At 45.1% G+C, this 12321-nt stretch overlaps 1 protein-coding gene, 1 non-coding gene and 1 pseudogene across 2 annotated transcripts; 2 read left to right on the plus strand and 1 right to left on the minus strand.

Moving 5' to 3' along the window:
• Nucleotides 1–4551: 4551 nt before the first annotated feature.
• LOC113930467 (late histone H2B.2.1-like) lies at nt 4552–5154 on the minus strand. The gene has a single exon (XM_027607617.1). It carries the CDS (start codon nt 5152–5154, stop codon nt 4552–4554), a length of 603 nt encoding a protein of 200 aa, XP_027463418.1.
• Nucleotides 5155–5879: 725 nt separating this feature from the next.
• LOC113930720 lies at nt 5880–6299 on the plus strand (annotated as a pseudogene).
• A 4190-nt stretch (nt 6300–10489) lies between these two features.
• LOC113931664 lies at nt 10490–10623 on the plus strand. The gene has a single exon (XR_003522817.1). It is a non-coding gene; the product is annotated as a small nucleolar RNA SNORA70 (small nucleolar RNA).
• The last annotated feature ends 1698 nt before the right edge of the window (nt 10624–12321 follow it).

A 12321-nucleotide genomic window follows, 5' to 3' on the forward strand; every position in this document is an offset into this window, starting at 1 on the left:
CCGTTAAGTTTGTATATAACCTCTTCTGTATATAGCAATCTATATTTAGTTGATGGTCCCTTAAGTTTGAACCCATTCTTTTTTTTTTAATTTTTTTAAGAGTTTATTTATTTATTTGACAGAGAGAGACAGCAAGAGCAGGAGCACAAGCAGGGGCAGTGGGAGAGGGAGAAGCAGGCTTCCCACTAGCAGGGAGCCCGATGTGGGACTCGATCCCAGGACCCTGGGATCATGACCTGAGCTGAAGGCAGATGCTTAACGACTGAGCCACCCAGGCACCCATGTTTGAACCCATTCTTGACTCCTCTCCTCCCCATGTTTTAGGTATATGTTGTTACAATTTAGTTTTTATTTATTTTTAGTTTTATTTTTCTTAGAGGAGGAGAGAGTGGGGAGGGGAAGAATGAGGAGGAGAGAGAGAATCATAAGCGGGTTCCACACTGGCCATGGAGCCCAACGTGGGGCTCGATCCCACACCCCTAAGATCATGACCTGAGCTGAAATCAAGAGTCAGACGCTCAACCGACTGAGCCACCCAGGCGCCCCTATGTTGCTACATTTTAAATCCTTTTATTTTGTGAATTCCTTGACTGACTTTTTACAAAAATACTCAAATTTTCATGCTTTTGTGTTTTTTCTACCTTTATACTGTCTCTTTTCGTCTCTCCTTTCCACTCAAAGAGTCTCCTTTAATATTTCTTGCAGGGCTGGTTTAGTGGTCACAAACTCCTTTAGTTTGGGTTTGTCTGGGAAACTCTCTACCTCTCCTTCTATTCTCAATGGTAGCCGTGCCGGTTAGAGTCTTCTTGGCTGTAGGTTCTTCCCTTTCAGCACTCTGCATATATCATGCCACTCACTTCCGGCTTGCAAACTTTCCCTTGCAACGTCTCCTGCTAGCCTTACGGGTTTCGGTTTTCCCTTGTAAATACTGTCTTCTTTTGTCTTTCTGCTTTTCAAATTTTCCTTTATCACTATATTTTGCCAACTTAATTACATATGTCTTGGCGTGGGTCTGTTTCTGTTGATTTTAATGAGAGTTCTCTGTGCCTCGTGAATCTGGATGTCTGCCTCCTTCCCCAGGTTAGGGAATGTCTCAGCTATTATTTCTTCAAATAAATGCTCTGCTCCTTTTCTCTCACTTCTTCTTCTAGGACTCCTATAATGTGAATGTCATTACACTTGATGGAGTCCCTGGGGTCCCTAAGTCTATTCTCGTTTTGCATAGTTCCTTTTTATCTCTGTTGTTCAGCTTGATTCCTTTCCATTACTCTGTCTTCTAGGTCACCAATTCATTCCTCTGCTTCTTCCATCCTGCTGTTCACTCCATCAAACCTGTTTCTCATTTCATTTACTGAGCCCTTTATCTCTGCTATCTTACTCCTTATCTCTCTGTTAGTCCTTATCATGTGTCTCACTCATGTCTTCCACTCTTTTCCTAAGTACAGTGAGTATCCTTACTGATCATTGCTTTAAATTCTCTATCAGGCCTGTTACTTACCTCTGTTTTGCTTAGATCTCTGGCCATCGCCTTGTCCCCTTCTTTCATATGGGATAAAGTTCTCGATCTCCTCGTTTTGTCTTCCTCTCTGTATCTGTTCCTGCGTGTTACAAAAGTCCAGCTACGTCTTCTGCTCTTGAAAGTAGTGACTTTAGAAAGAAGGAGTCCCAGAGTGCCATGCAGTGCAGTGTCCCCTGTTCACCAGAACCTGGCACTTTAGGAGAATATCCTATGTGTGTTGCTTATGCCCTGCTGTTGTGTCTGAGTCACTTTCCTTTCAGTGCAGTCATCTGCACTGACTCTCTGTCTGCGGCAGGATGTGCTGCTTCTCTGTAGTGTTACTGGGACCCAGGCAGGCCAGCTCTGGGGACAGGGGACATGTGCCCACCAGGGAACTTGGGAGTAAAATTTGCATTGGGCCACCAGTCCTATGCTGGATTCCCCCAAGCGCTGTGGCGGCTGGGTCTGTGCCTGGGGTTGGCCAGGGGCATGAGGCTGGGTGTTGCTCGAGGCAATGGCTGGGTGCAGCTGGGCCATGCCCAGAATGGTGGCTGTGGGTGCAAGGCTGGGTGAGGCATGAGAGCTGGGCATAGTTCAGCAGCAGAGCAGGGAAGCAGCTGTGCACCCGGCAGCTGGGTGGGGTATGCACCGCTTTAACAAAATTTGCCCTGAACCCACGGCTGAGCCCGGTAGGCCTGGAGTGGGCAAGTCCTCAGGAGAACTGGTGGGCATGGCACACTGCTAGCAGGTTAGGTAACAAGTGTCTGTGCAGTGCTCAGATGGCGCCGTGTTTATGCTAGGGGGCAGGGGAGGAAAATGGCCCCTGCAGCTCCTCCCTCTTCAGAGAGGTCCCAAACCACACTCCAAAATCAGTATGAACAGTTCCGTCTCCCATTTGCCCCTGGCATGGTGCAAACTGCCATTATTATGTCGCCCCTCCACACAGGCTGCTCTCTCTTTAAGGATGGTGACCCAGCTGTCACTCACCCTCCTGGCTTGCCCAGTGTGGAGTCAGCTGACTTTCAAAGCTCCAGGCACCAAGTCCCACTGGTTATACAAACTCACGGTATTCAGCCCTTCTGGTTTTCACAGCCAAAAAGTATGGGTATTAGCCTCCCCCGTGTGAGCTCCCTAGTGCGAGGGCCCATTTCTCTTCCCTCTACCCATGCCCAGCTCTCTCCTTCCTGCGGGCAGCCTCCCTCCACGTTTCTGACCTTCCTAACCTTTCAGATGCAGCTTCCTCCCTATATTTAGTTGTGGGATTTGTTCTTCCAGTCCTTGGGGTGCTCTCTGGTTTATTTAATTTTCTGGATGATATCTAGTTTTAAATGTGGGACGGGGTGAGCTCAGGCTCCTCCTACTCTGCCATCTTCCCAAGCTCCTCTGGATTCGCAGTCTTAAAATGACTTTTTAAATAACATGGTATGTATGAGACCAATGTGCATGAATAACTTTGAAAAACCACTGTAAGTCATGTGGACAAAAAGGGCCTTTTGATCCAGCAGCAATCAGCATGATAGAAATTAAGTGACTTCGTGAAACAGGATTTTATTTTTCTAAATGGTCCACAGTCCTTTCTCTGAAAAGGCATATGGCTCTGAAAAGAGCTTTTGGCTTCAAAAATTCAGTTCCCCATGTAAATGGCCATTTCTAAGGACCACCCACAGGGATTTACTGGCACTTCATTTTCTCGTAGCTTTCCTTGGGTATTTATGCAGCAAGTCCCCCATCCCTTTCCATATCCTTTTGGCTTTATCTCTCGTCTAATGGGCTCAAGAAAAGGTTGGATTGCTGTAGTTTACCTAGCTTTTGTCTCACTGTTTGGCTCAGAATGACACCATTCACAGGCTTCTACATCCAAATCAAAGGTTATTTAGAATTTTTTTTAAGAGTTCACAGGGAACACATGGCAAACCTAACAAAATTGTGCATTTTCGTGCAACTTGTAACAAATTTCAAAGGATGGAAGCCCCCCCACCCCATCCCTACACTGTGTTCTCCCTTCACAGATATATAGGAAGCTGGAAATCAATTAAATGGAAAGCACTTGGATGATCACCAACCACTTTGAATTTCAGCATGTACTTATAGGAAAAGGAAACAAAGAAAGGAAAAAAGCCCATGCACCAAGAAGAAAAACACAATGAGTGTTAAAGTGCATTACCATTACCCTTCATCCTCCTACCCATCAAATCACTTGAGGTAGAGGAAGGAGTCAACTTAGTTCCCTTAATTGCCAAGCAGCCTCCTCTTATTTTGATGCAAAATGATAGGGACAGGTCCCACTGTGACATCTGCATGTTTACACTTCCACCACCCTGGTTAAAAGGAAGCGCGTCAACAGAAACCCACAGGCAGACATGTCGACGATCACACTACCTTGCCCCTCAATCTCCAGGCACAGGAAGGCTATTATTGTTCCAGCCCTGGTCACCCCACCACCCTTTGGGCCAATGGCCGTGGATCCAGTGCTGCCAGTTGCTTAATGGCTGCTGCCAGCGGAGGCTGGGAGCACAGCTGCTCTCATTGAACGACCCTGTCATCCAGGCATAATTGCAGGGCAGGAAGCCTTTTGTGTCAAAAGGGAAAGATGGTAGGCTACCATGGCACAGAATCAGATAAATTTGAAGGAAATGTAGTAGACCTTTCAGTAGGCCTTTCACAAGGTCGGGAGCTTGAGTAGGGCATGGTTCTAGATAGGTTGAGTTTTCTGCACGGTGTTTGGGTCCTCTTTTATGTATTTAACTGAATTAGGATGAGGGGATACGTTGAGGGAATGTGAATGGGGTAAGTGTGAGTTTTGTATCTGCTAAAATGCTTCACTTGTTGCTGTATCAACACACTCGGAAATTCTTTATAGGATACTACTCAACACAAGTGGCGAAGGAGAATACAAAAGGCAAGTAAAATTATTGTAGACCCAGCTCTGACGGTAAAGAGTCCCAAAGACACTGACCTGAAGGAATGGGCCACTTAGGAATGGGAGGAAATGCGACATGGTCAAGGAAAATCATAACAGACTGCACCACACACATATATTAAAGTGGACTTGCTCACGGTAAAGGTGTTTTAAGAGCGGGCAGAATGGCACAGGTCCAAACGCTAGAGTAGGTGGGTGTCTGGAGAGTTACAGGTCTTTGTGCCAAGTGAGGTGGCTCTGAAAAGAGCCTTTGGTTTGAGAGGTGGTCAGGCGGTCCAGAGGCAGCTCCTTTGCGTCTGTAGAACCTAATGACGGCCTTTGATAGCCTCGGACACAGCGTGCTTGCAATCTCCCCAGGCAGCAGCGGGCGCACGGCTGTCTGGATATCCCTGGTGGTGATGGTGGAGCACTTGGTGGAGTGGGCCAGGTGAGAGGCCTCGTCAGCGATGTGTTCGAAGATGTCCTTGATGAACGAATCCATGACGCTCACGGCCTCCTGCAAGGGGCTCAGGCCCTGGTGAACCTGCTTCAGAACCCTGAGGAAGTAGGTGGCGAAACTGTCGGGGCGGCGGTGGCGGCGGCAGACAAGGCGGCGGCACCCGCGGCCACGGCCACGGCCACGGCGGCGGCCTCCGCGCCTGGGCTGCTTCTGCTTTGGGCTCATCGAGTCTGCTGCTGTGGGCTCCTCAGTGCGTAGGCTTTCCTCAGAAGAGGTCTCACAGCCAGGTTCAGCCATGTGGGGCTCACCTTCCCGACAGCTCAGAAGGAAGGGCACTGGCGGCAGCTTGAGCAGCGAGGGCCCATTTATAGTCGCTGCATTTCCTGACGTCACCGGCAAGTCCTATCTGACTGGACAACATGCAAAGCCAAGAAGCAGGTCACTGAGCCAGGTCTTGTCAGATCTGACTGCTTGCCCTCGAGCTTGCTGTCTCTTCAGTCAGAGTCGGAATCTGGCGTCCTCTAATTTTCTTGTGAGGGCCACTAGAAAAATGTTCAAACATTCCATGTAAAGGTGTAGTTTCCTCCAGATTTCCAATATGAAATTTTTTTTTAAAGAGAGTCAGAGAGAGGGAGGGGAGTAGTGGAATGGGTAGGGGGAAAGGGAGTGATTCCCAATCGGAGTACAAGCTCAGCACAGAGCCTGAAGTTGCTCTGTATTTCACAACCCTGAGACCGTGACCCGACATCTGGAGGTAAACTACAAGTTTACATGGAATGTTTGAACGTTTTTCTGGCGGCCGTCACAAGAAAATTAGAAGCCGCCTGATTTCGATATCAAGCTCAAGGGCAAGCCATCAGATCTGACAAGACTTGGCTCAGTGACTCGCTTCTTGTCTTTGCATTTTGTCCAATCAGATAGGACTTGCCAGTGACATCAGGAAATGCAGCCACTATAAATGGGCTGGCACCCCTCAAGCCGCCGCCAGTGCCCTTCTGAGCTGTCAGGAAGGCGAGCCCCACATGGCTGAACCTGGCTGTGAGACCTCTTCTGAGAAAAGCCTCGGCACCGAGGAGCCCACGGCAGCAGACCCAAGGAGCCCGAAGCAGAAGTAGCCGAAGCACGGAGGCCACCGCCACGGCTGCCGCCTCCACCACTGCTGCTCCGACAGTTTCGCCACCTACTTCCCCAGGGTTCTGAAGCATGTTCACGAGGGCTTGAGCCTCTCGCAGGAGGCCATGAGCGTCATGGATTCGTTCGTCAAGGACATGTTCGAGCACATCGCCAAGGAGGCCTCTCGCCTGCCCCGCTCCACCAAGTGCTCCACCATCACCTTCAGGGATATCCAGAAAGCCGTGCGTCTGCTGCTGCCCGGGGAGATTGGCAAGCACGCTGTCTCCGAGGCCACGAAGGCTGTCATCGTGTTCAACAGACGCGAATGAGCTGCCTCTGGATCGCCTGACCACCTCGCAAAACAAAGGCTCTTTTCAGAGCCACCTAACTTGGCACAAGAGACCTGTAAATCTCCAGAGTGTCACCTACTCTAGCGTTTGGACCTGTGCCATTCCGCACATCCTTAAAACAACTTTACTGTGAGCAAGTCCCTTCAATATATGTGTTTGGACAGTCTGTTATGATTTTCCTTGACCCTGTCGCATTTCATCACTTTCCTAAGTGGCCCATTCCTTCAGATCAGCGTCTTCGGGACTCCTTACGGTCACAGCTGGGTCCACAATAATTTTACTTGCCTTTTGTATTCTCCTTCTCCCACTTGTATCGAGTAGTATCCTATAAAGAATTTCCGAGTGTGTTGATACAGCAACAAATGAATCACTGTAGCAGATACAAAACCCCATTCACATTCCCTCAACGTATCCCCTCATCCTAATTCAGTTAATTCAGTTAATAAAAGAGGACCCAAACACCGTGCAGAAAACTCAACCTATCTAGAACCATGCCCTACTCAAGCTCCCGACCTTGTGAAAGGCCTACTTTAGGTGATTAACATAACATAATAAAATAAAAATAAATAAATGAGCAAATAAGTAAATCAACAAATAAATAAAATAAGAAAAGAAATCCCTACTTTACTTCATTCAAATTTATCTGATTCTGTGCCTCCGTAGCCTACCATCTTTCCCTTTTGACACAAAAGGCTTCCTGCCCTGCAATTATGCCTGGATGACAGGGTCATCCAATGAGAGCAGCTGTGCTCCCAGCCTCCGCTGGCAGCAGCCAATAAGCAACTGGCAGCGCAGGATCCATGGCCATTGGCCCAAATGGTGATGGGGTGACCAGGGCTGAACCAATAATAGCCTTCCTGTGCCTGGAGATTGAGGGGCATGGTGGTGTGTTTGTCGACATGTCTGCCTATGGGTTTCTGTTGAAGCGCTTCCTTTTAACCCGGGTGGTTGAAGTGTAAACATGCAGATGTCACAGTGAGACCTGTCCCTATCGTTTTGAATCAAAATAAGAGGAGGATGTTTGGCAATTAAGTGAATTAAGGTGACTCCCTCCTCTACCTCAAGTGATTTCATAGGTAGGAGGAGTTAGGGTAATGGTAATGCATTTTAATACTCATTGTGTTTTTCTTCTTGGTGCATGGGCTTTTTTCTTTTCTTTGTTTCCTTTTCCTATAGGTACATGCTGAATTTCAAAGTAGTTGATGATTATCCAAGTGCTCTCCATTCAATTGATTTCTAGCTTCCTATTTATCTGTGAAGGGAGAACACATTGGCGGCGGTAAGGGTGGGAAATTCAATCCTTTAAAATTTGTTACAAGTTGCACTGAAATCCACTATTTCATGATGTTTGCCATGTGTTCCATATGAACTCTTAAAATAAATTCTAAATATCATTTAATTTGAATGTAGAAACTTGTGAAAGGAGTCACTCTGAGCCCAACAGTGAGACAAAAGCTAGGTAAACTACAGAAATCCAACCTTTTCTTGAGCCCATTAGACAGGAGATAAAGCCAAAGGGATATGAAAAGGGTTAGGGGGCTTGCTGCAAAAACACCCATGAAAATCTACCACAAAATGAAGTGCAAGTAAATCCTTCTGCATGTTGACTAAAGAGATATTATATTTGTTTGTAAGACAATTTTGGAAGACTAAGGCCCTTTGTAGAACCATTTGTCTTCTCAGAAAATGAACTGAGGACTATTTAGATAAAACAAATCTTCGTTTCACCCAGTCACTTTATTTCTATCATGGGAATTGCTGCTAGTTCAATATTCCCATGTTTGTTAAGTATGATATTAAGATGTTTTTCAGTTATTCATGCATACTGGTGTCATCTCTGTTATAGAAAAAGTTATTTTGAGGACATAAATAAAATGTGTGTGGGTAATGGCAAGTAGGTACCAGGAACATGTACACGTGGTTGTTTGTTTTGCATTTGTAATTTCAGAAATCAAGTGGGAGCACCAGTAAAAAACAATTTTAAAATGCACCGTCATTGGGCTGTGGATGAAGACTGGGAGTGGAAGTGTGAGAGACACAGAGGAAATCTGGGAAGGAGAAAGGAAAATGAGGTTTAATGTTGAAGATCAAGCTGGGAACTAAATACATCTGATTATTCCCTTCAGTGGGTGATTGAGGAAAGAGGTACCTGGTGAGAAATTTAATGTTGTGTTTACTCAGAAGATGATATAAGAAAATGGATCCTGCTTCACTAACAGATTAGAAGCAGGAACAGATTGAAAATAGTATTAAGAGGACAAAGATACCCACGTCAAACTTTTTCAACACTATTCATATCATGCAATTCACTGAAGAGCATCAGGAAGGACCCAAACTCAGTACAGAAATATCTAAATCCAAAAGTTCAAAACCAAACTTATTCAGGCTCCCTAGAATCTTAAGTTACACTTTTATCCCATTCAGATTTATCTGACTCTGTTCTTTTCATAATATACTCTTTTACTTTTTTAAAAATTCAAAATTTATGACTTGCCACACCTCATCATAGGGATGATAGGAATGTCAGTTCAGAACACCTCAAGCCCCACACCCTTCTGAGTCAGCCAATGAGGCCCTTATAGCCTCTGAGATACAGTTACTCACCAATATGTGAGGAGGTATCCTGAGGTAAGCCATTAGGAGACCTCCTTGTTTGCCCCATTTTGGAAATTGAGGGGAAATCAACTGTGATTCTTATTTCCTGTCTTTCCTTTGTTTGATTAATTAGTGGAAGTTTTTAAATTATGGTGAATTCAGATATTTTTATATTAGTTTTCTAGGGCTATTATACCAAATACCAGGCACTGGTGAACTTAAGTGACATATTAGTTATTTCCTCACAATTCTGGATGCTAGAGTTGAAAATCATGTGTCAGACACTTAGATGAGTCTGAGGTCTACGTGCAAAACATCGTTTATGGGCCACTTTCCTTATTGTCTTCTTCCACTTGGAATGCTATACTATTTCTGTTAGGCTACCCAGGGAGAGTCCAAAGAGATAAACTGGAGAGCAATGAATGTGTCCCACTATTCTCTACATGTGGCTCTTCCCAACTGAGATTATCTCTACTTATGGTATGAGGAAGTAGAAGTATACAACCAATTCATTCCTACTATGCCTTCATATGCAGAAGCAGCAATTATAGTACATTAAATTGGTCCAAAGGGTCCCTTCTACAATCTTACACTAGCTTCCCTGCCTCACTATGAGCCCTGCCCAAATCCTATTAGCTCAATCCATGCACCTTTTTTTCCCCCTAGAGGTCCAGGTAAGATAGTAACTTGAGCACCCATACACAATAGGACCATTAAAGTTTGAGTTCCACCCCTCCACCAAATTCTTCAGCATACTCATATGAGTGTGATGGCTTTCCCCTCTTGGCATCAGCCCCACTTCTGTTTTCAACTTTGAAACACCTAAATTTGGGGTGCATGGGGAGGTATTACAGACGCAGAGGGAGAGTTCTATGCCATTAAACAAGACTTTACGTTACTTTCAGTTTTGACTGGCATGATAGCAGCTCATAACTCAACCAAGCGAATGTTTTCAGCATGCTTAATGCTGATATCGAGTGACAAGGTCATCCTGGTGGCACCTTTTACTTTAGCCTTGAGAACCCAAGGACTCAACAACCACAGCCATAGCCACCTTGCTTTCTGGCTGAGGCTGTGAGGTTTTCATGCTCTGGCTGACTCAGGCTTCATTTATGTAGTAATAAATGGTTTTAAGGAGTCCACTTTAATCTGGGGCATCTAATATGCCATTGTCACAATATCTCCTAAATTGGGGTCCAGTTTCAACATTAGAGCTGGGAGAGTTTTTCTAGGATAACAATACTAATCACAAGACTTTATTTAGTTTCTTTTTGTCAGTTTCTCATTGTCCAATGGGTCACCCCGCTGAAACCCAATGTAAGGCAGTAAGAACCAGAATAAAGTCAATGCCTCACCGATGGTTTTTCATGGGAACTTGTCTGTCTCAAGGAAATCTCCCTGACAGTACCTAAGATCTCTTATAAGCAGTAAAATCTAAGGTTGAATTAATAGATTGGAAGAAGGGGTTGATCTAAAAGACAGACTAGTGATTGTTATTTTTCTTTAATAAGCATTACAATCCCCACAAATCTTATCTCCTTTACTAACAATCAAAGTTTTAAAAATTCACCCATCTGCGGCCAATTAAGCCAACTGTGCTCTTTGTCCACGGGGGCCCAGTGTGCCATGGCTGCAAACGGTAGCCTCCTTGGTAGTGTATGCAACCTGCTGATTGTATGGGTTGCCCTAAGGGACCTTGGAGACAGCACTTTCCAATGGATATTGAGGTCTGACCTCATGCTATCTCCAATCTAAGCTGCAGACAGGTATGCGGGTGCTTTTGGAAAGCCCCAGGGCACAGTAGCCAGGGTCCACATTGGCCAAGTCATCATGTCCATCTGTACCAAGCTGCAGAACAAGGAGCATGTGATTGAGGCCCTATGCAGGGCCAAGTTCAGGTTCCCTGGCCGCCAGATGATCCACATCTCCAAGAAGTGGGGCTTTACTAAGTTTAATGCGGATGAATTTGAAGACATGGTGGCTGAAAAGCGGCTTATCCCAGATGGCTGTGGGGTCAAATACATCCCTAATCGTGGCCCGTTGGACAAATGGAGGGCTCTGCACTCATGAGAACCTCGGCACTGCCCCCTCCCTATTCGTGCCCACCAATAAAACCTACTTCCTGTCAAAATAAATAAATAAATAAATAAAAATTCACCCAGTTTCAAAAACAGTATGGAGTTCTTCAAAAAGTTGAAAATAGAGCTACCATATGATCCAGCAATTGCACTACTGGGTATTTACCCCAAAGATAGAAATGTAGGGATCCAAAAGGGTATGTGCACCCCGCTGGTTATAGCAGCAATGTCCACAATAGCCAAACTGTGGAAAGAGCCAAGATGTCCATCAACAGATGAATGGATAAAGAAGAGGTGGTATATATATATATATATATATATATATATATAATGGAATATTATGCAGCCATCAAAAGGAATGAAATCTTGCCATTTGCCACGACGTCGATGGAACTAGAGAGTGTTACGCTGAGCAAAATAAGTCAATCAGAGAAAGACATGTATCATATGACCTCACTGATATGAGGAATTCTTAATCTCAGGAAACAAACTGAGGAATGCTGGAGTGGTGGGGAGTGGGAGGGATGGGGTGGCTGGGTGATAGATACTGGAGAGGGTATGTGCTATGGTGAGCGCTGTGAATTGTGCAAGACTGTTGAATCACAGATCTGTACCTCTGAAACAAATAATACATTATATGTTAAAAAAAGAAGACAGCAGGAGGGGAAGAATGAAGGGGGGAAATCGGAGGGAGAGGTGAACCATGAGAGACGATGGACTCTGAAAAACAAACCAAGGGTTCTAGAGGGGAGGGGGGTGAGGGGATGGGTTAGACTGGTGATGGGTATTAAAGAGGGCACATACTGCATGGAGCACTGGGTGTTACACACAAACAATGAGTCATGGAACACTACATCAAAAACAAATGATGTAATGTATGGGGATTAACATAACAATAAAAACTTAAAAGAAACTAATGATGTAATGTATGGTGATTAACATAACATAATAATAAAAAAAAAATTCACCCGGTTTCTGCCCACTGCAGTTGTGTACTGTTGTCTAAGAAGGTGATCTTCCAGGCTGAATTCTAGTGCTATAGTCGTTACAGTGGGATAGACCTTAAAGTAACCACCAGATTGGGGAAGACATCTGCTTTCTGTAAGGTAGTTAGCAACAACCAGGGCACCACTCAGGAAGCTGTCTTTGAGCCTACTTCCCACTTCTCAGTTGGAAACTACCTCCCCAATTTCTCATTAACGGGAATTAAGGAGAAGGACCATTTATTGCACAGTTAATTATACAATTTGGTCAATAGATTGCTACTGATTCACATGGACTTTCCCCAAATCTCATTAATTAGCCTATATGGACCCCACTCTTCTTCT

The sequence above is a fragment of the Zalophus californianus genome, chromosome X, assembly GCF_009762305.2.
Source record: "Zalophus californianus isolate mZalCal1 chromosome X, mZalCal1.pri.v2, whole genome shotgun sequence".
Classification (NCBI taxonomy): Eukaryota; Metazoa; Chordata; class Mammalia; order Carnivora; family Otariidae; genus Zalophus; species Zalophus californianus.

Coding starts and splice junctions, on each gene's coding strand:
- LOC113930467 (XM_027607617.1), bottom strand. CDS start 5,154: ATGGCTGAACCTGGCTGTGAGACCTCTTCTGAGGAAAGCCTACGCACT.